The sequence below is a fragment of the Psammomys obesus genome, unplaced genomic scaffold (assembly GCF_907164565.1).
Source record: "Psammomys obesus unplaced genomic scaffold, mPsaObe1.curated_primary_1811, whole genome shotgun sequence".
Classification (NCBI taxonomy): Eukaryota; Metazoa; Chordata; class Mammalia; order Rodentia; family Muridae; genus Psammomys; species Psammomys obesus.
The window spans coordinates 11,547,038-11,569,864 of NW_026590062.1; the positions used below are offsets into that span (position 1 = coordinate 11,547,038).

The 22,827-nt window shown below is 45.2% G+C and overlaps 1 protein-coding gene across 4 annotated transcripts in view; it reads right to left on the reverse strand.

Annotated features, from left to right (window-relative positions):
- Nucleotides 1-22,827, reverse strand: part of Kdm2b (lysine demethylase 2B) — a 119,945-nt gene that overhangs the window by 92,381 nt on the left and 4,737 nt on the right. For 3 of the 4 annotated variants that reach the window (XM_055606001.1, XM_055605998.1, XM_055605999.1), the window contains exon 4: nt 21,884-21,930. In XM_055606001.1, coding sequence (XP_055461976.1) covers nt 21,884-21,930 — 47 coding nt within the window. Of the gene's footprint in view, nt 1-3,804; nt 3,866-21,883; nt 21,931-22,827 lie in introns of those variants that run through there. The other variant, XM_055606002.1, reaches the window with a different exon arrangement.

Sequence of the window (22,827 nt, forward strand, 5' to 3'; positions counted from 1 at the left end):
TTCCACGATGAACTGTGCTGTGGAACTGTGAGTGAAGTAAACCCTCTGCTCCCCCAGTTACTTTGGTTATGATTTTTCTTCGTTGCAACAGTAACCCTTGAGACACTGTACCATGTCAGTATTCCTGACCCTGACCGCTGCCTCCTTCCCCCATCACTGCAGTCCTTGTAACTGCTCTCCAAGCTGCCTTCTGATTTGTCCAGGACCCCCCTTCACTCACCCAGACACTGCAGCCAGGGTGAGCTTTCTGAAACACAGACCCAACCACGGACGTTTTTCTACTTAAAACTCCCTGCCAATGAACGCCTCAGTACAACAAACAAGGCCTTTCTGTCTACAGCATTAAGAGTATTTATCTCTCCAGACAATCAACAGTTTAAAAGTCTCTCAATCACTTGGAGTCAGGCATAGTGGTGCACACCTGGAATCCCCGTCCTGTTTCAGATTATGTAAATAAATTAATCAGTACTCCTCCCTTAGGAAGCTGAAGAGTGCTCAATGGTTATGAGCACTTGATTTTTCAGGTGATCTGGTTTCAATCCCCAGTACCACATGGTGGCTCATGACTACCTGTAACTTCGGTTCCATAAGATTTGACACCTTTTCTGGCCTCTGCAGGCACATGGGTCATATACATATATGCAGGCTAAACACTCATACATGAAAAAAAAATTAATTAATTTTTAAAATAAAAAAATAAATATTTATTTCTAAATATGGTTTTTGTTTGTTTGTTATTGTTTTTCTGAGGCAGGGTTTCTTTGTGTAGCCTCTGGATGTCCTGGACGTGCTTTGTAGAGTCAAGGCTGGCCTTGAACTCTGCCTGCCTCTGCGTCCCCGAGTGCTGGGATCATAGGCATGTGCTGCCACACCCAGCTCTAAATAAATAAACACAGTCTTACTTGGGGCTAGGAAGATGGCTCAGTTTGCAAAGCATTTGCTTTGCAAGCATGAAGACATGAGTTCAATCTCCAGAACTCACATACAAAAGGCAAAGTGTGAGGGTGTGAGGGTGTGAGGGTGTGATGCACTTGTGATTCCAGTGCCGAGGAGACTAATGGGGCTCCAGGGCTCCAGGGCCAGCCAGTTTACACTCATGGAGCTCCACATCAGGGAGGAACTCTGCCTTCTGAAACCAAGATGGATGACTCCTAAGGAAGACACCCCAGGCTGCCAGCTGCCCACACAGGCAGGCACCCACGCACCCACGCACATTCATATACAGTCTCATTTCTCGGACTAGGAATTTGGCTCAATTGGTAGAGTGCTTGCCTAGTACATACAAACCAGTTTTACTCTCAGCACTGCATAAACCACGAAGGTGATGTACACCTGTAAATCAGAAGGCTGAGTGTCGCAGGAGGATCATGAGTTTAAAGGCCAGCATGGACTATATAGTGAGTTCTAGGCAAGGCTAGACCACAGTGTGGGAACCTTTCTCAAAAACAAAACAAAACAAAACAAAAAACAAGAAGAGAGGGGGAAAATTTTTCATTCCCTAGTCTGTGAAGGCAGCATTAACTTGGTTTCTTTGAACCACGGTCTTCATCTTGTTAGCCCTTCTGCTAGAGTGACTGTGAGGAATAAACCACATGACTCCTCAAATAACCGGCACAGTGTCCAGAATATAACGATGCTTTTTTACCCCCAGCACTGATCATGACTGTTAAACACTGCACTTCTGCTTTCTTATCCTCCTTCCCTCCAACTCTGGTAAGCACCATGAGTGCAATCTTGCTCACGATTCTATAGCAAGAACCTGAAAGAAAGAGGCTTAGCACACAAGAGCTAGGGAGTGGACAAGCATTAAATACGAGGCGGAGACACCACATCACCAACGGAAAAGAACAGGTGCCTCCTGCTGAACAAAGTCCAGCCTTCCACCTCAGCAGTGAACTCCATGCCTCTCACAACATCCCAGAGAAAAGGGAACCAGCCCTGGACTGGGACAGAAAACCTCCAGGTTAAACCTGCACCCCCCTACCAACAAGTGAACCTTTGACCTTTCTTTGCTCGTCTACGAAATGGGAAAATGTGTCTCTCTAAAACTTGTGCCATGGAGGAAGAAATGAGTGAGCCTGGAAAGGGAAGGAGACAGACACAAGGTAGCCTGCCAAGTTTTTGGGTGACTTATTGAGGAAGCTGGCACCTCCTGCATGTTACACTCGAGATGAGCATGAACCCACCAGCTGGTCTAAAAGGACCCTAGTTCCTCATTAGCTCAGTGACAAATGCACAGTTGATGGAAACTCAACAACAACCAAAGTTGAGCCTCTCTTTTCACCACAATCCCCAAGGTCACAGCTACATTCACCTAGGATGAGCACAGAACAGCCTTAGGGGCCAGCAGCCAACCCAGCCTACTGCCTGCTTTTTGTTCGCTTTTGCTTTTGTTTTTTTTAAGACAGTGTCTCCTGTAGTTCAGTCTAGCCCCAACACTGTGGCCCAGAAGGAACTTGAACTCTTGATCTTCCTGTCTCCACCTTCCAAATGCTTCGATCACAAGCATTGAACCAAGCTTGCTTTCTTTTCTTTTTTAAAAGTCGGGTCTCACTGTGTAGCCCAGAATGATCTTGAATTTATGCTCCTGCCTTACTCTCCCAGATTCTGGGATTACACTGGCATAAGGCCATGCTTGGCCATGCTGCTTTTCGGCCTTTGTTTGTTTTTAAAAACAGCATCTTGCTATATATAGCCCTATTTGATCCCAGAACATGTTAGGTGACTAGGTGAAGGCCAGGTGTGGTTGCACACATCGTTTTTTTTTTTTTTCCTTACATTTATTTATTATGTATACAGTATTCTGCCTGGATGTATGTCTTCAGGCCAGAAGAGGTCATCAGATCTCATTAGAGATGGCTGTGAGCTACCAAGTGGTTGCTGGGAATTAAACTCAAGACCTCTAGGAGAGCAGCCAGTGCTCTTAACCTCTGAGCCATCTCTCCAGCCCGGTAGCACACATCTTTAATCCCAAGCACTCAGGAGGCAGAGGCAGGTGGAGCTCAGGGTGTTTGAGGCCAGCAATGGCTACAGAGTAAAACCTTGTCTCGAAAAAACGAAACAAAACAACAAATCAAGTGCTGGGATTAAAGGAGTGCATAACCATACCCAGCTCTTTTAATTTAACTTTTTTTTAATCCTTTCTTTTATTTTTTGAGGCAGGATCTCCATGTGGCTCTGGCTGGCCTTGAACTTGCAGAGATCCATTTACCTCTGTCTCTTGGCTAAAACTTGATTTTTATTACTTTAATTAAAAAGCTTCATAATGTTAGGCAGTGGTGATGCATGCCTTCAATGCCAGCACTCCGGAGGTAGAGGAAGGCAAATTTCTGTGAGTTCAGCCTGGTCTACAACAGAGTGAGTTTCAGGACACCCAGGGCTACACAGAACAAAACTGTCTCAAAGGAAAAAAAAAAAAAAAAAAAAAGCTTACTATTTATTTTGCTTTCTGACTCTGCATGTGCCTTCAACACTTTCACACGGATTTTCTGTTCCTTGATAATGAAAGTGCACTTGATCCTGTCACAGACACATCTAGCACACACATTTTTTTTTTGGCTTGGATAACTTCATAAGGAGTTCAGGTCTCATAGCACGAACTGCTCAAAGTCTGCCTTCGCACACACCACTCGCAGACTTCAGTGTTTTCCTGACATTCTGGGTATAAAAGTAAACAATCCTATTACAGGGATCTGGGACTAGCTTCGTTTGAGGCTCTTATTGCAGCAAGCCCCGCAACGATTCTAGGTCGGAGGCTGGAGCATCGGGAACGCCTGGGAGCATTATCCCCAGAGGAGCACTCACTGTTCACATTCCTAAATGCAGAGGTGGAAACGAAAGAGCATTTCACAATCGTGAAAATGACCGAAACTTGAATTCCCACGTCCACACAGAAGTGTGCTCAGCTCCGACCGGCAGGCAGTGACTCTGAGCTGGGCTCCCACCACAGAGAGCCTCCAATGTTTGCTCTCCTGCTCTTTCTGAGAAGTCTGCTGACCCTTGCACCCAGCAGAGCTCTGGACGAACCTGAACGGTGATGCAAGCTAACAGCCCGTCAGTGCTCCATGCCCAGCTCTGAGCACAGAACCGCCCCGTAACAGGCCAATGGCCAATACCGGTGAAACTGACGGCCTCTCACACAGTAGAAACTGAGTTATAAAAGTAACTCCTCAAATATGCAGAAGGACTCAGGGGTTCCTATCTTTCAGATTCAAGATCTGGTTCTCGCAGCAACTCTGAAGGAAAGCAGGACCGACCGCCTTGTGAAGGAGGGAAGCATGGCCACACGTGGGGCAATGAATGACTCCTGTTTCCTGGAACATGCTCTTTCTCCCGATTATAGCTGCTGCTGTGTGCTCACACCCTCTCCACAGGCACTCTCACGGTCACTGCTCTGTCAGGCAGAGCTCCAGTCTATACTTAGTGGACGCACGAGAGACTGGACGCTTGGACAACTGACTTGCCCGAGCATGCCCAGTCAGTACACAGAGCTGGGATTGGAAGCTAACTCGAGGCAAAGCCAGGGCTCGGGCTCTAAATGCCACCTCTGTAATACTGCATGTTTTTATTATATGCTCAGGTCGGAAAAGAACACCCTTGCCTTTAGTGATTCCAATTTTCCATGCCTAGTGACAACCCTCAACATACTAGGAAGCCAACCCAAGCGAACAGCACTTTGTATTTGCACTGGGAAGGAGCATATCCACCAGGGGGCATCGCTGGTCTTTGCTGAAGAGTGAGGCCACACTTGACACAATGCTACTCCTTCCCTACCAACCAAAGGGCCTGGAACAAGTCAGCCACCCTCAGGTTTTCTAAGAGTTCCATCTGGCAGAGAACGCGCTATTAGCACCCACAAAACCTCTTCCCCTCCCGAGAGCTCCCCACTCTGTCCACTTCTCTACCGTAACTTTGCTCAGGATAAGTTGATGGGTGTCTGCTGGGCACTCGGAGAAGGGGCACAGAGTATCAGCATGACAGCACCAGAGGCTGCTGCAGATCAGCTGTACCGGCCAAGCTCAGACACAGCATGTTCAAATTACGCAGACATACGTGCAGAAAAGACACTCACACACATTAACCAAATAAAGAAAACACAAAGAGAGACCCTGCCTCAAAAACCAACAGCCAAAGCTAGGTGTGGTGGTGTATGCCTTTAATCCAAGTGCTTGGGAGGAAGAGGCAGGCCGACCTCTCAAGTTCCAGGACAGCCAGGGCTACACAGAAAAACCCTGTCTCACCAGGCAGTGATGGCGCACGCCTTTAATCCCACCACTCAGGAAGGCAGAGGCAGGTAGATTGCTGTGAGTTTGAGGCCAGCCTGGTCTACAAATTGAGAAACGCTATCTCAAAATACAAAACAAACAAACAACCTAAATAAAACTACATACTCAAAAGCATATAAAGTGATGTGTTATGTTTGATAAGCTTTAAATGCTGCAGATAAGGATGAAGACATGTGGGCTGGAGAGGTGGCTCAGAGGTTAAGAACACTCACAGTTCTTCCAAAGGTCCTGAGTTCAATTCCCAGCAGCCACATGGTGGCTCAGAACCATCTATAGTATGATCTGGTGTGCAGGCAGAATGTTGTATAAATAGTAAATAGATCTTAAAAAAAAAAAAAAAAGGTGAAGACATGTTTATAAATGAGGTAGGACTAATTAGGGATGGATGAGGTTGGGCTAAGGTGAAGAATGCGTGGCAGTTTATCCTTTCTGATTATTCTTATTACAATTTCCAAGGAACTTGGGATTCAGTCCAATGGCAGAGTCCTTGGGTAGCAGCCTAACATCTCAGACCGAGGATACAATCCAGCAGAGCAGAACTCTGCACATGTAGAAGCCCTGGGTTCAGCCCCAGCATTAGACAACGTTCTATTTTTACCTCCTGTGCTGGCAAGATGGCTCAGTCGGTAAAGTGCTTGCAAGCCTGAGTTCAATGCTAGGATGCATGTTGCGGGGTGGGAGGGGAGCCAGGTGTGCCAGCCACAGAGTGGTCTTTACAACCATCTGAAACTCCGCTTCCGGGGGATCTGACAGTGCTCTTCTAACCTCCTCAGGCACCACACACACGGTACAACATGCATACATGTAGGAAAAGCTTACCCACATAAATATTAAGAATAGGTGCTGGAGAGATGGCTCAGTGATCAAGAGCACCGGCTGCAGGGTTCAATTCCCAGCAACCACATGGTGGCTCACAACTACCTATAATGGGATCTGATGCCCTCTTCTGGCCTGCAGGTGTACATGCAGACAGAGCACTCATACAAATTAACTAATAAATTAATTGATAATTGATTTATTGTCAGATTATTAAATTTAATATTATTAAAAGAGTTATTATAAATATTTTTTGAAAATTATTAAAAGTATATAAATAAGCCAAGTGTCAGTGGGTTCCTGTTCGTCATCTCAGTTCCTAGCACTGTGAGGGCAGAGACAGACAAATTACTGGGACTCCGTGACTGGCCAACAAATAAGAAACCAAAAAAGAGGCTGGTGCACACCTTTAATCCTAGCACTTGGGAGGCAGAGGCAGGCAGATGTCTGAGTTCAAGGACAGCCTGTCTACATAGTGAGTCCAGGACAGCCAAGGCTGCACAGAGAAACCCTCTTTGTTCCTCAGCTGTCAGGGCAGCTCAGGTTGTCCTCTGGCCTCCACACACACTTGAACACACGGCACATACATATACACATATACAAGCACACACACATACACACAATCCAATCTGTGGGGCATAGTATCTTACTTATGTAATGTTTACACTCAGGAGATTAAGGCGGGAAGTTTGACACAAGTTCATGGCAGCCTGGGTTATAGAGTGAGACCCTGTATCAGTAATAATAATAAATTGAAAACAAGAACAAGGGAAGCAACAACAAATAAAGCAGAGAAAAATCCTAACTGTACCTAATAGCTCTGCCGATTCCAGGATTGACTTAACCTCAAGGCTTGCAGGGCATTTGTGAAAATGAAGGACCTTGATATCAATAGCCTAATACAACTGTCCCTTTACCAGCCCCCAACCAGGTCTTGGGTGGTGCAAAGGACCATAAGGTCAGGGGCATCCAAGTTCATCAAAAGAAAAAGGTTCTCTTTTTTACCACTGGTTTCACAGACAGTCCGCACGTTGTTGTTTAGTGTGTCCGTGTGTGTGTGTGTGTGTGTGTGTTATGCTTACTTACTTATTGGGGGAGCACACACAAAGACACGCATGTGTAAGTCAGAGGGTGGCTTGCAATTCTCCCCTTCCCACGTGCATCCCAGGAATGGAACTCAGATGGTAGGCAAGGCAGCAGGTGCCTTTATCTCCTCAGCCATGTTTTAACCATGAGCCACCAGGGCCCACCTGGCTCTTTAACTCTGTGAAGGAGGTGGGTGGAAGACTGAATACCTAACCTTTTCCCACCACAGTGTCGTGAGACACCAGAGTGTAAGTAGGGTAGCTCTGGGCACCCGGGACAGTGCCAAGAGCCCTGGATAAGGTTACGTCCCATCAACCCCACAAACTCCATTCCAGGGCTCAACTGACAGGAAAAGAGAGTAAGAAGTTGACCTAACCCTTCTCCTTTACTAAAGAACTCTTTCTTCAAAGAGTACATGAGTCACAACCATGAAATAAAAACAAACAGCCTGGGTATGAGTGAGACAAGGACGACAGACTCAGGATTCAGACCAAATTCCTGGGATTTCCCTTAGAAAACCACTGAGGGCGGTCATCTGTGTAGGCCCTCTCTCAGGGCTGACATGTTACGTTTAGCCTTCATGACTCAGCTCATTTCCCATCAGCGTGACTAGGGGAAGATGCAGTAGAGGGCCAGAGAGGCCTGAGGGGCCACTGGGGACAGGACAGTCTGTCAATGAGCCTGAGCTGGCTGTGCACCTGTAATCCCAGCGTTCGAGAGGGTGAAGAGTTTGAGGCCAGCAGGTGCTACATAATGAGACCCTGTCTCAAAATAAATAAATAAAATCTGTTTTCCCAGGTTCACACTCAGATCTATCACAATTGCAAAAGAGCTGGGTCTCTGGGGAAGTCTTGGAACTAGAAAGGACAGTGTCCAAAAGGCATCTCAGTCCCAGTTAGGACCAGGTGACAAGGACAGGCTACCACTGGAATCCAAAGAAGGTACATCCCCATTATAGACCTGATCTTAGGCTCCCAAGTCAATGGGTCACAGAGGAACTTTTCTAGCTCAGAGCAATGACTGGAGCTCCTAAGTGGCCAGCAGTACCACACTCTCCTTCCCCGGGCCTCTCCCCTCCCTCTGGGTCTCAGTGGCTCTCTGAGCTCAAAGACTGCGCATGAATCCATCAGACTGTAGCCTCCGAAGCTCCTAATCAGTTAGCTCCAAGAGCCGTGAGCTCACAGCCAGGAGGAGACTACCCAAAGGAAACACATACAGCCACTGGCCCCAGACTCCCCGTGAATGCCACTATTCAGAAGTTCTGCGGATATGTTCCACATCACAGCCCCGGAACACCATCAATCACCAGGAGGCTTCAGGGCCGGGGTTCACGCTGCGTTCAGTACCTACTCATCCATCTCATGTGAGTAAAATGTATTAAATGTGACACTAAGCGAGGGTTCATACCTACTCTGCTCCACAGTTTCCAAAAGCGAGGCTTCAGGTATGTTCCTAAACCTCTCTGAGCCTCAGGCTCCTCATCCGTAAAAGGGGAATCCTAGGACCACCCCTCCTGCCCTGACAGAATTTATCAAAAGCACTTCATAGGCCCCAGTAGTGAGGCTCCCACAAAGACTGCTCCAAACCGAAGAGTGTAGGAAATGAGAGTAGGGCTAGGGGGAACAAGTCTCCACAGACACAAACACTGCGAAGTAAGATGGACGCAAAGGCCCAAATACCTCTGGACACACCTTGACACATCTGCAAATGATCTCCAGGACTGCTCCTGCACCTCAAGATCCTGTTATGGCAGGCATAACACATGAAACTGAGGCAGGCCGGATGGCCCCATGGGTAAAGGCACTTGCTGCCAAACCATACAGTCCATGTTTGATCCTTGGAACCCACATGATGAGAGAGAGAGAGAACTGACTCTTGAAAATCATCCTCTCACCTTTATACACATACAAACACAAAATAAAAATTTTTAAATGTTAAAGGGGGGGAGGGGACGACACAAACCTGACAGACCAACAAAACAAATTTGGTCTAAAAGGAATCAAGAGAAGTTACCCAAGCTATCGACAAAGGAAGCCTTCTGAAGACAGAGGCTAAGAGCCAGCCACAACACTTGTGCAGAAGTTATGAAAACAGACCGTATGACAGACATCTCCGCACTTCAGAGCCTAGGGCAGGAGGACAACCACAAACTCAAGGCTATCCTGGATTGTCCTGAGCTATAAGACCCTGTCTCAAAAGGCATAAAACAAAACCAGTCCAAGTTCATACAGATATAGGCACAATCTTGGCTCTTCCACTCATCGGTTATTTGATCACAGACAAATTACTTCAACACCTCAGATTTTTTTCCTCTCTCTTTTGTTATGCTAGGGTTTACACACACTGGGTACCACTGAGGTACAACAAACCCCGAGCCTCAGCTTTGACTTCTATAAAATGGGCATGACTCAATGGTAAAGTGCTTGCCCAGTAAGCTCGAGGAAACTGGATTAAATTCCCAAAACCAGGAAAACGAAAAGATAGGAGAGGTCCTAGACTCTTAATAGTCTCTCTGTCAATGGCAGATATGACTATGAAAAACAGTCCCCAACTTATGGTGACTAGACTTAAGATTTTTCACTTGATGACAGTACAAAAGAAAAATATACTTAGGGGAAACACACACACTTTGAATTCTGAGTTTTGATCTGTTCCCATGCAATCTGATACTTTTGGAAGGTAGCAACAGCCAGCCCGTGCTCCCACCCAGCCCTGTGATCATGATGCTGAAGGGCTGGTACCCTACAGTGTGCTGTTGCTAGGCAGCGATGTTTGGGAGCACAGATACAGTAAATGCACTGTAGACTCTTGTTTTCCTCTTACAATGCTTTCATCACTACATGGCCCCATCGTACATCAAGAAGCACTTGTGTTTACTATTTAAGGGGCTGCCTCTACAGGACAGTAACCCACACTGGGAAGAAACAGTAGGAGGGCATGTGTACTTTCCCTGAAATTTGACTATGATTAGGGATTTTACTTCATAGAAAATTTGTGAAATGGGTGAAGAGAAGATACAGGGAAAGAATCTGAAACCCCAGCTTTTCTTGGGGTCATGATTTTGAGGGCTCTTGCCTTCAAGTCCTGGAAAGCTGGGACTCTCCACAGCTCCTTGTCTTATCTTGACTTCTGTCCTAAACTCAGATTTAATGGAGCTAGAACAAAATGAAGTCTACACCCATACCAGAGTCACTTTTCCTCTGGGATAGGACAAAAGCCTCCTCTTTCAAGTGCTTAAAACCAAGCCCACATCTGAAGCAGATGGCCACAGACCATCTGAGCAACTCAATGGGCAGGAAGCCAATCCACAGCCCTCATCTGTGAACTGCAAAAGCAGGACCAGGTGAAGGCTACGAAACTTTTCCTAGATTAAAACTGGGAAAGATGGCCCGGACAGTAGCAAAGCATTTGCCTGGTACTCAAATGACCTTGCGTTCTATCCCCAGCATATCAGGTAATACAATAATTAAAGAACAAATGAGAAAGTCTACATAAAAAAATTATTACAGTTATCAATTGTGTGTGTGTGTGTGTGTGTGTGTGTTTAACACATGCTCACACATCTGGTCCAAGTGGGTCCTGGGAAATGAACTCAGGTCCTCAGGCTTGGTGGTAAGTGTCTTTACCCACTAAACCATGTGAACAGACCCAACATCTACAGTTTTAAACAAAGCTTTGGAAGGTCTGAACCAAACATGATACACAAGTTGACAATTTCAGTGATCAAGAGACTAAAGGCAAGAGGAGTAAGAGATTGAGGCCAGCCTGAGATGGACAGTGAGATCCGTATCAAAAAAATGAAAGGAAGCCGGGAGGTGGTGACACACACCTTTAGTCCCAGCACTCCGGAAGCAGAAACAGGTGGGTCTCTGAGTTTGAGGCACCTGGTCTACAGAGTGAGTTCCAAGATAGTCCAGGCTATACAGAGAAAACCCTGTCTCTAAAACAAACAAACAAACAAACAAAAACCAAACAGGAATTCAAAATTATCTTTTGCTATACAGTGAGTAGAAAGCTAGCCTTGGCTACATGAGACTCTATCTCAAATTAATTTATTACTTACTTCAGAAACAAGTAAAAAGTGGAGCTGAAGAGATTGCTCAGTGGGCGAAATGCAAGCTGCGCAAGCACAAAGACCAGTGTCCCAGCTTTACCCACGTGAAAAGCAAGGAAGGATGAGTGACTGTAAGCCCAGCTTTGAGGGTCTGGGGGGAAGGGGAGTTGATGGGAGACAGTCTAGTCAATCGGTGAGCTCCAGGTTCAGTGAGAGAACTACCTCACAGAGAAAATGGGGGGGGGGGGGGGGCTAGTGACATGGCTCATGGGGTAAGGGAGCTTGCTGCCAAGCCTGGCGACCCGAGTTTGGTCATCAGGTCTCACTCACATGGTTCAAAGAGAGAACTAAGAAAACTGTCTACTGATCTCCACACTTTCGTCATGGCCCACACTCCTACACATATGATAAATAAATAAACATCATTTTAAAGAACAGAAAAAAATAACAAATAAATAAAAGGTAGAAAGCTCCATCAACCTCTGGCCTTGATACACTCAACGGAAGCGGAAGCCTGTACCCACACACATCTGTATACATGTCTGTACACACGTGCACATACAAACACCAAAAACATGAGTCAACCACCTCAGATTCCCGAGAAAGGAGGAGTTATAGCTTCTCCCCTAAACTCAGCCCAACAAGAACACAGCTGTTCTCAAAGCCAGAACCTCACTAGCTATGATGATTTGTTTGTTTGTTTGTTGTATTTATTTATTTTATAAAAAGGGTCCAAAGAGCATCAGTTGGCTCAAATGCCTCCTTGGGAAACCTCATCTCTCCAAGATCCAGTCCCTTTCCACACACTTAAAGTATCTTGTGGTGAGAGGAGGTGGGGGGGCAGGTGTGGTATTAAATTCCTTTACTTGAAGTACTCCAGACGAAGAAACAGAGGTATCTCTTTGAGTTCAAGGCCTTCCTGATCTACAATAGCCCATCAATCAATCTTCAGAATTCTCTTTTCCAGCCTCTCTACCCCTTGATTTCCCAATACCAAATGTAAAAATATCCCAGTGGTTTAAAATAAAGTTAAAGGCCCAGTATAGAGACCCTATGGGCCACATAACACCCTAGGTCCCACATTCGTCTGATGGAAAAACCCAACTTCTCTGAATGTACCCCTAGATAAAACAAGAATGGCTGGGAAGCCCCTAGGACTCAAATGAGCTATAAAAGAAAACACTGACACATTGAGAACAACCATAGACTCCTATCATCAGACCCAGCTAATTTCAGACCAAAAACATCTCAGAAAAAAATTCTGACCGGCCTCGGTGGAATAATAGTTCATAACTATAATCCCAACAAGCAGGAAGTAGACGCAGGAAGATCAGGAGTTCAAGGACAGCCTGAACTATGTAGGGAGAGCCTGTCTCAAAAACACGTGTGCTTCAGGGCTATGAATTTAGCTTGCCTGGCACTTGGGGCCCAATGTAAGCAGATAAAACATGTCTATATTGAATGTGTTCAGACTTATGACACTATGGCAAATACGTCATGACAACTACTTACACGGCAGTAGCACTGTATTAGGTAATGAAAGTATTCTAGGAGCACGTATGAGAAACCACACGTAAACCATACGAGAAGATATGTACAGATTAGCCACCAAAAACAAAACAAAACAAAAACCCATGCCATTTTATACACACATGCAGATTTAAGCACCTCCAGACTTAAGTACCCTTGGGAACTTAGAAGATAAATCCCCCCCCCCCCGTAGATACTAAGGGACAATTGTAAATGCAATGTGTGAGACTTACCTATGTGCTAGAATAAAAGAAAAAGGTCAAAGAGCTATAAAGAACATTTTGGGGACAAGTGGGAAATTAGTACAGTATCAATGTTAACTTCCGGAGTGTGATTGACGATTCTGCTCAGGTCACGGGAGGATGCTCGGGTTAAGGAAATCTCTCCTGGAGTATTTAGCACTGACAGGCCATGATGACTACGAGTAACTCTCAAGCAGCTCAGCAAATTACATGTGTGCCTATGTTTACGCAGAATAAACATGAATTTGAAAATTTTTGGATAAAAAATAAAAATTAATTAAAAACAGATGATAAAAAAAAATGAATGTGTAGAATGACACTTATGGGGCTCGGCGGGCGGGCCTGGCTAACTCTCCCAGGATCTTGGCTAGTTCTTGGAGAGGACATTTCCAAAAGCGTTGGCCTGCCCCCTTCTAGCTCACTACCGCCCTGAATGGCGGTGTAGTTATTTGCACCTATATGTTCTCAAGCTATTGTGATACACTGTGAGGTGACATGGCTGAGAACTGTTCCTGGAGTGGAGCCAAACGTCAGAGACAACATTAAATCTCTCTCTTCAAAGAGTGCCTGGTTTACTTATGTCATTACAATAATGAAAAGCTAATATAAGGGTCCAGCCAACTCAACACGATAAAGAAAATACACTGAAAGGCCTGAACATAGGGAGAAATCACTGTAGACATTCTCAGATGGTCACTGGGATTCACACCTATAATTCTAGCACTTAGGAGGCTGGGGCAGGAGGCTACCACAAATCAAAGGCCAGCCTGGGCTACCAATGTGAAAGCCTGTCTCAAAAATCAACAAGAGTAATAAAATCAGTATTAACATCAGATAACATGACTGGCTAATTTAAAATGACAACCTACCAAAAAAAATATATTAATCGGAGAGTGAGGAGGTGTCTCAGTGAGTAAGGACACTTGCCCTATAAGTATAAGGACTGAGTTTGAATCCTGAGCTCCCCCCTCACGTCTGCATGGGACAGATTCCAGAAACTCGCTACTGATCCATACCAGAAAAAACAGGGATCGTCTGCTTCAGGAGAGAATCTGTCTTAAGACAAGGAAGAGAACAACAGAGCAAGCATTTGGCATCCTGCTCTGACCTCCAAATACTCAGGCATGGTACTCACATCTACACGTGTGCAACACACACAGAGAAAGAGAGAGAATAAAAAGCCAGTTACCTAGGAATAAGTCTAATAAGAAATGTAGGTTGCAGTGATTAATCTCTTCTCTTTTTATTGAGAAGATTAATCTCACTGTCAGCTTGATTGGATTGAGAACCATTTAGGAGATGACGGAAACATCCCTTTGGGTATGCCTGCAAGAACATTTCCAGACTCCCTGGATCCTTCGGGCTCGGGGGGGGGGGGGGGGATATAATCCCCTGAAAATCTGAATGGGCTTTTGGGAAGTGGTAGAACTGAGGAAGGTGGGGCCTGGTTGGAAGAAGCAGATAACTAGAACCCATTCTTTGGGGCTGGACCTCGTGGTGGCCCCTTCCTACGACAGTATTGCTCCCCTTCTAACCTACCATGAGGGGAAGAAGCCCGTCCACCACATACACCCATCCCCACCCATTCTCTGCCAAACACACCTGACCATGTGGTCATGGGCTGAGTCTTCTAAAACTGTGAACCAAAGTCTTTCCTCCTGAAGTTGTACCTGCAGGTATTTTGATCACAGCAACAGAAAACAAATGCCACACATAGAATGTAATGTTCACTCAGAATATTCAATATTATAAAAAGCCAGTTTTCCCAATTCCCTTATTTAGAACGTATTTATGTATTTATTTATGTAATATGTATTTACATATTTATGTATGTAAATAAATATGTATTTATTTGATGTTGTATCTTGTCTGCACGTATGTATGTAAGCCACATGTGTGTCCAGTACCCTGGGAGATAGAAAAGAGGGCATCAGAGTTGCCCTCTGAAACCAGAGTTGGGAATGGCAGCAAGCTACCAAGTGGGTGCTGGGAACCAAACCCAGGTCCTTCGCAAGAGCAATAAGCACTCTAAACCACTTAGTCATCTCTCCAGCCAACTTTTCTTACAATAAGTGTTTTGTTTTCCTAAATTCTTTTATTTATTTATTTATTTATTTTTGTATTTTGAGACCGCGTCTCACTACATAGCTTTGGCTGGACTGGAACTCACTCTGTAGACAAGGGTTGTCTCAGACTCACAGAGCTCTGTCTACCTCTGCCTCCCAAGTGCTGGGATTAAAGGCACGGCTACCACTCCCAGAATATAACTGTTTCTCCAGGTAGCCTCGGCTGAGCTGGAATTTTCAATCCTCCTACCTCCGCCTCCTACAGTGATAGGGTTACAAAGCATGTGTCACTATGCCCAACCTCAGCTTTTGCAAAAATATCAGCAAGATAATTCTAATTGTCATATAGAGAGAGCAGGGTATGTATAGCAACGACCAGCAATCCTAGCATGAGGAGCCCCTCGGTTGAGCCTCACGTACAAAATAAAATAAAATCAATACGGAAATGCAAAGAGTGGTAAGCCAGAGCATTCTTGAAAATGAACAAAAGAGCTCCAAAAGGTGACACAGTCCTGTAATCTCAGCGCTTAGGCTGAGGCAGGAGACCACCAAGAGCTGAAAGAAAACCTGAACTACTAAATAGTGAGTTGAAAGCTAACCTGGATACAAAGTGAGATCCCGTCTCAAAAAAAAAAAAAAAAAAAAAAACAGGCTGGCAAGATGTTTCAGAGGGAAAAGAGGCTTGCTCCCAAGCCTGAAGACCTGAGTTCACTCCCTAGTCCCCACACCCTGGAGGGAGAGCACTGATCCAGCAAGCTGTCCACTGACCTGCACACTCCCCCAGGCATTCATTCTCAAGCCCACATTGAGATAAATAAGTAAGTAAATAAACAGTAAGTGTATATAAAAAAACAAAAAGGACAAAAAAGTGGAAAGACTATTACATAGCAAGCCCTGTTACAAAGTTACCAAGACAGTATGACATTTAAGCTTCAGGACTGTTCAGCCAAAGGAAGATTCAGCTGCCTAGAAACAGACCCCCATGAGCTCAGGCACCTGATGCCAGAGCAATGGAGTGGGGCTACCATTCATTCACAGGACATTTTTTTTCCCAAAAAGATCTTGACCCCTATCTTTTACCAGACACAAAAATCAATTCCAGATGAAGTTGGGATTTAAATGTGAAAGTCAATGAGGAGCTTTTCAGAAAAATATATGAACATCTTCATGACCTTGGAGAGGGTTAGAAAAAAAAAGAAAAGAAAAGAAAAGAAAACTCTCAAACAGGATGCAAAGGGAGTTCATGAACAAAGCAAAGCTAGATAGTTTCTGTAAAGACAAAGTACAGCTGTGAGGCTCTGGCATTGCCAGGAGTCCCAGCTAATTGGGAGGTGACGGAAGGATACCTAAGCCTATAGTTTGGAGCCAGCCTTAACAATGTAGCAAGACCCCAAGACTCCATCTTAAACAAAACAAAACAAACTGTACTCTTTTTTTTTTTTTTTTTTTTTTAATTTGAGACAAGTTCTCACCATGCAGCCCTGGAAGACCTATAGAATTCACTCTGTAGATCAGGCTGACCTGGAAAACTCTGCCTACATCTCCCAAGTGTTGGGATTTTAAAGCCATATGCCACCCCACCACAACCATTTTAACTACGTCAAAAGACAGCACAGCCTAGGCTCACCGGTACCTGCCGAACAATCTCAGTGCTTCAGGAGCTGGAAGAGGAGGGCATCATGAAGGTGAGGCTAGACTAGACTACCTGAGATCCTGTCTCAACAAAACAGAATGATACAAGCAAGGGGAACTTTAAAAATTGTGCAGGGCACAGAGACACATGTCTGCAATTAGGAGACTAAGGCAGCGGAATTCCAAGTTCAAGACCTCGCATACCTGTGGGAACAAGGCTGAAATGAGAACAGTGCTAACTGTGGGAGAGGGAGCAAGCAAAACTAGACCAATAGCAATGGCCAAAACTAAACCAACACACAGCTGCATGTCCCCAGTCTCCAAATGCTAAGACTGCACGGGTGTGCCATTACACCTGGCTTACATGTAGCCTTTAACCTAGTAGCTACCAGATTGCCCATCAATCAGTATCCTGAATAAATCAACTGTGAAATTCATTGAACGGAAACATATACGGCAGTGAAATAAATCTATGATCACACACAATAAATATTATGAACTGCCTGAGTATGTAATCCTTTGAGTAAAAGAAGACAAAAGCAAGAAGATACCCAGTATGATTCCACAAACATTAAAAAAAAAAAACAGGCAAGACAGCTGGGTGGGAACATGAGAGAATTCGGGGTGCTGGTCTCCACGATATGTTTGGGTGTCTGAAATCAGTCAACACTATTAGCATATGTGCACTTCCTTATATGTCTATTTCAACTAAAATGTTTTTTTAGCATAGAAATGGAAACTCGCTCATTTTAATTTTAAAGGCAGGTCATTACAGACAATGACACAGGCTTACAGTCACAGCAGTTTGGAAAGCTAACAGAGGAAGAATGTTTGGGCCCAGGAGTTCAAGACCAGCCTGGAAAACATACTGAGATCCGTTTATATAAATGAAAGGCAGGGCTCTAGTGAGCAGCAGATGGCCGGCAGACAAAAGCTCGACTTTAAAGCAGTGAGGAGTCTACGGCCTGACTTGCAGCCTGAACAGCTGGTCACGCCTCCCCCACCACCTTTTTTTCTTCTTCTTTTTTGTTTTTGTATACGTGTGAGTGTGTACATGTGTGTGCCTGTGGGGTGTGTGTGTATGTGTGTATCTGTGGGGTGTGTGTGTGTCTGTGTGGTATGTGTGTGTATCTGTGGGGTGTGTGTGTGTCTGTGTGGTATGTGTGTGTATCTGTGGGGCGTGTGTGTGTCTGTGGTGTGTGTGTGTGTGTGTGTGTATGTGGAGGCTACAGGCTGACATCAGGTGTCTGCCTCATTCATTCCACACCATACATAGTGAGAGGCAGGGTCTTTCACTGGAACCCACAGTTTACCAATGTGGTATGGCTTCCCAGCTTATCCCACGGGTCCTCAACACCTCCTGAGTACTGGGATTACGGACAGGTTCCACACCTGCTCAGCACTGACACAGGGGCTGGGGATCCAACCTCAGGTCCTCACATTTTCAGGGCAACTGCCTGCTCACTGGACCACCTTCCTAACCCTCCCTCCTAAAGTTGGTTGGTCAGCCGCCTCAGCACTGCCCTCCCAGCAGAATGCAAGTTAGTGTTAGGAGCATGTCTCTGTCCCTGGGAAAGCCAGAACTGTCATTTCCTCACTCCCAGTCCACCTGGACGGTCAGGCCCTGGGGCTGACTGTCCCCAACTACCAGCTTCAGGATTGGCATCCCAGAGACATGACATGGACTTGGCTAAGCACCGTCAGGAAGGAGGGCCCTGGGGTGAAAAGGTACCATCAGCCTGGGCCTCCTCGGCCTGTTTGTATCTTCACAGCGGGAGGCACTGCTCAAAGCAAGTCAGAAAGAGGAAGCAAAGAAGCACAGAAAGAAGAAAAGAAAGGCAAGGGCCAGTGAGATGGCTCAGCAGATAATGGCACTTGCCACCAAGCCTGAGGCAAGAGGCAATCTCTGGAGATAATTTGCTCTTGGGGTAATTTTGGAGCACCTAGGTCTATATATACCTTCAGGTTACACCCTAGATATATTACAGAAGTCAAACTATTCTGTTCTGCTTAGGCCACCTCTATCATTTGTGATAAATGCGCTTCACACCACTCTCCTGGGGCCTGTGTAAACTGAGACCGCAATGGACAACTGTAGTGCTCCAGAGAGCTGCAGCCACCAACATCATTCATAGTGTCCAAGCTCCCCACACACTCCTGAAGCATTTACATACATACATACATGCACACTCACATACATACATATGATGACCCTAGAAATTCCAAGAGAGCCAGGCATAACGGCTCATACCCATAATCCCAACATCTAGGAGAATGAGGCAGAAGGATTAATATGAGCTTAAGGCCAGCCTGGGCTACAGAGTAAGACCTTATCTGGAAACAGAAACAAAGGAAAAAGAATACCAACACAGATGAAAGCAGGTGAGCTAGCCTTGGTTTCCTGATCAATGTACAGTTTTAGTCTGTCAAGAATGTTAGAACCATCTAACTGGACACTCCTGCTTCCACCATGAGAATCACTAGGTGCAAGTCAAAGAGGAGGCAGACTGGATGCATAATATAGCTGCAAAAAGCTTAGAAAGTTTATTAGAAAGTCCCAGAAAGCAACATTACGTAAGAAAGCTAAAGCAGCCAGGTGGTGGTGCACACGCCTTTAATCCCAGGAGGCAGAGGCCAGCCTGCTCTACGGAGTGAGTTCCAGGACAACCAGGGCTACACAGAACCTGTCTTGAAAAATAAAACTAAACTAAACTAATCCCTTGAGCAGACACAGTAGCACATATCTATAAGCACAACACTTGGAAGGCTGAAGCAGGAGGATCTCTGTGAATTCAAGAACCAGCCTTGGCTACACAGTAAGAGCTTGTCTTAAAGACCTAAAAGAGAAATTGTGCCAATTATTCTGGCCAAACTGTCCAACATGCCACTAGTCAGCTGCTTTCATACTCCACATGTGTAGCTTTCATAACATTCAATCCAGTCACTTTAATACCTACTGGCATGGCTGCTATAAAAAAACAGATGAGGGGAGAATGGCGAGTTCTGGACTTTATAATGAAACCCTGCTTTAAAAAAAAAAAAAAAAAAAAAAACACAAAACCCAAAAAACAAAACTAAATAAACGAGAGACGACTTAGCACCAGAAGCAAAAACCAAAACCAAAACAGATTATAACAAGTGCAAGCGCAGGTAAACAGCAAACTGAGCCTTCATACAGAGCTGATGGACATAAAATATATACCTGAGTCAGGACAGTTACATTATACTGCTGTGGAGAGCATCATCCTCAAGGTCACAGGTTGGAGCCTCAGTTTCTCTCACTGAGGTTGGGAGGTGGGGTCCACTGGGAGGTATTTAGGACCTAAGGGTGTACCCCTTAGGAATGGATTAATGTCTCCGGAGGCTGGTCAGTTACCTCGACATCAAATTTCTACCCTCGACATCAAATTTCTACAAGCAAGATGTCCCTTCTGTTCTGCAAGCCCCATCCTGGCCTTTTCCGTTTCCAGCATGAATTGAAGCCACGCATACTACACGGATGCCCACACCATGCTGTTGGACTTGCCAGTCCCAAAGCCATGAGCCGAAATAAACGTCTTCTTCGTAAACCATTCCGTGTTAGGTAATCTGTTACAGCAACAGAAAACGTACTAAGATACGCCGTAAGACCCGAGAGAAACGCATGTTCTTAAAAACTCACACAGAAACATCCACTGCTCCGTCTGTAACAGCTAAGAAGTAGAAACAACCAAAAGATCCACCCGCAGATAAATGGAAAACAAAATGTGGTCTTTCCATACAAAGAAAATGAAGGGAACATACAATTAGGAGCTACGAGGTTTGTGGGGACAGTAGTCTGGAATTAGATAGTGGTAATTGCAAAACATCATAAATATTAAAACAAACAACAACCATGAACTGTAAATTTTAAATAGGGAGTTTTGTTACATAAATTTTAACTTAAAAAAAAAGTTGAGCAAGGAACTTGTTGGTAGAGAGCTTGAGTGGCATGTAGGAAGCCCTGGATTTAATCTCCAATGCCATAATTAATTAATTAAAGTGCCAATACCGCAAATAATCAAACCACATAGGTTCACTTTCACCCTAGTTTTCAGCTCCTCAAGGCCTCCTCTCATACTAAATACCCAAATCCAAATTTGACCAGGGCCTTCTACTACTCTCTCCTCTGTCATTCAAGGCTGAAATGCCAAGTCTATTCCCCTGACCTTTCCCCTTGTTTCCATGGCTGATTCTTATAAATTAATTAATTACTTTTCATTTGTGTGTCTCTGCATACGCTGGTGCCTGTGGTGGCCAGGCGAGGGTGTCAGATCCACTGGAGCTGGAGTTACAGGTGGTTTTGTGCACCCTGATTGGACGCTGAGAAGCAAGCAAACTCTGGAAGAGCAGCAAGTGTTCTTTATCACTGAGCCATCTCTCCAGGCCCCACAGTGGACTGTTATTGCTTGAATCTGTTTAAATGCCTCCTCTCAGCCCAAGAGGCCTTCCTTGACAACCCTGCCTAAAGCACAGCCTACCATCACCCTGCTTTATTTCTTCCAAGCCCTTTCAATCACTGGAAAGATATGTGGTTAAGTCTTTACACTCCCAGTAAAGAGGGCAGGAGCCTTTTCAGTTATGCCCACAGCCTACCATATAGGCAAGAAATGATTTTCTAGGAAGAATGGAGTTATCGAAGAACTTTCTATGTGATCTGGAATACTGCCTGTACCGGTCGGGAAAATGAGGGTGTTAAGCCACCAGCCATATTTAGCAGGTTAATTGGCTAAACACAGAGTAACAAAGCCCCACCCTAGGCCTGTCTAGAACCCTGAGGAAGCAGGAGGCATGATTCCTCCCCCGTGAACACATGAAAGTCCTTTAGGGGTCATGAAGCACCCAGTGTTTACCCAGCAACCCACAAACAAACGCAAAGGGGAGATCTGAGATCGCACTGCCGACGCCCAAGACAGAGACTGGGTCCAAATCGCCTCCTAAACTGTTCTGGCAAACGTCCTCAACACAGCTCTCAGGACTTTGCAATCTAACCTGTTCTCCAGAGGCAGATGGCTGCAGCTTACACCTGCTCCAACCTCCCCTGAGGAGGACAGTCTTTTCTGAAGCAGCTGTAAGTCTAAACGGGCAGGTAGTGAAGAACGTCTTCCCTACCTTCACTATCTTCCCTTCTCCTGCCTCACCCTAGGCACTTACCCACCAGGAGTTTGACATCTCGGACTGTGAAATCGGGGTCTGGCATTCTAGAAAAAGAGAAGCATGGATATTTGGTTAGAAACAAGTAACTAAATAGACAGATAAATTACACAAACAAGCAGACAAACCCCACACGGAGCTAGACTCTACCCTGAGTCAAAAGGGAAGTCATTTTAAATGGCTTGTTTTTCTTTGTTCTAAGCTTGGGAACATGAGATAGTCCAGAAGGCAAACCCAGAAAATCAGGTAAGTTCCTCAAGGGAAGTCACCCAGAATGACAACAGTGTAGGCTCGCTCCCTGATGTGAGAGAAAAAGCAAGGCTGAGCCTTAGGGGATGGGATAGCATTGGTTAACAGTGCAGGGAAAACTAAGCAGTAGTGTCAAGGACTAAACACCTGCTTTAATTTAGGGCGTCTCTCTCCCTTTAGAAAATAGTTTCCATACAGAGCTATCTGGATTGTGGGAGAGACTCCCTTTATACTCAGCTCCAACTTGGGGGACTGAAACAGGAGGGCTGTGAGTTTCAGGTCAGCCTCTGCTGCACAGCAATAAACTATCTCATAAACAAAACAAAACAAAATTAATAATAAATAAACACAGTCAGAGTCAGAAAAGGGCACATTGTGCCTTTATACACAGAGGCGCACACCAGCGTTTACTGGGTGACCACCTTTAGACCTGGCAGAGGGGTAGGCATTCTGGGAAAGTCAAAGGGGAACCAAACAAAAGATGCTAAAAGGCAGGACATGGTGTCACACACCTTTAATCCCAGCACTCAGAAAGAGGCAGGCGAGTTCAAGGCCATCCTGGTCTACAGATCAAGTCCAGAGCACCCAAGACTGCATAGCGAGGAAGATGCTCAAAGTCATTGTTTACATGACTTAGGACTTCTCTCCCAAGTTCCTGAAAAAGGTCATTTTTTTTTTTGAACAGTTTTTCTCCT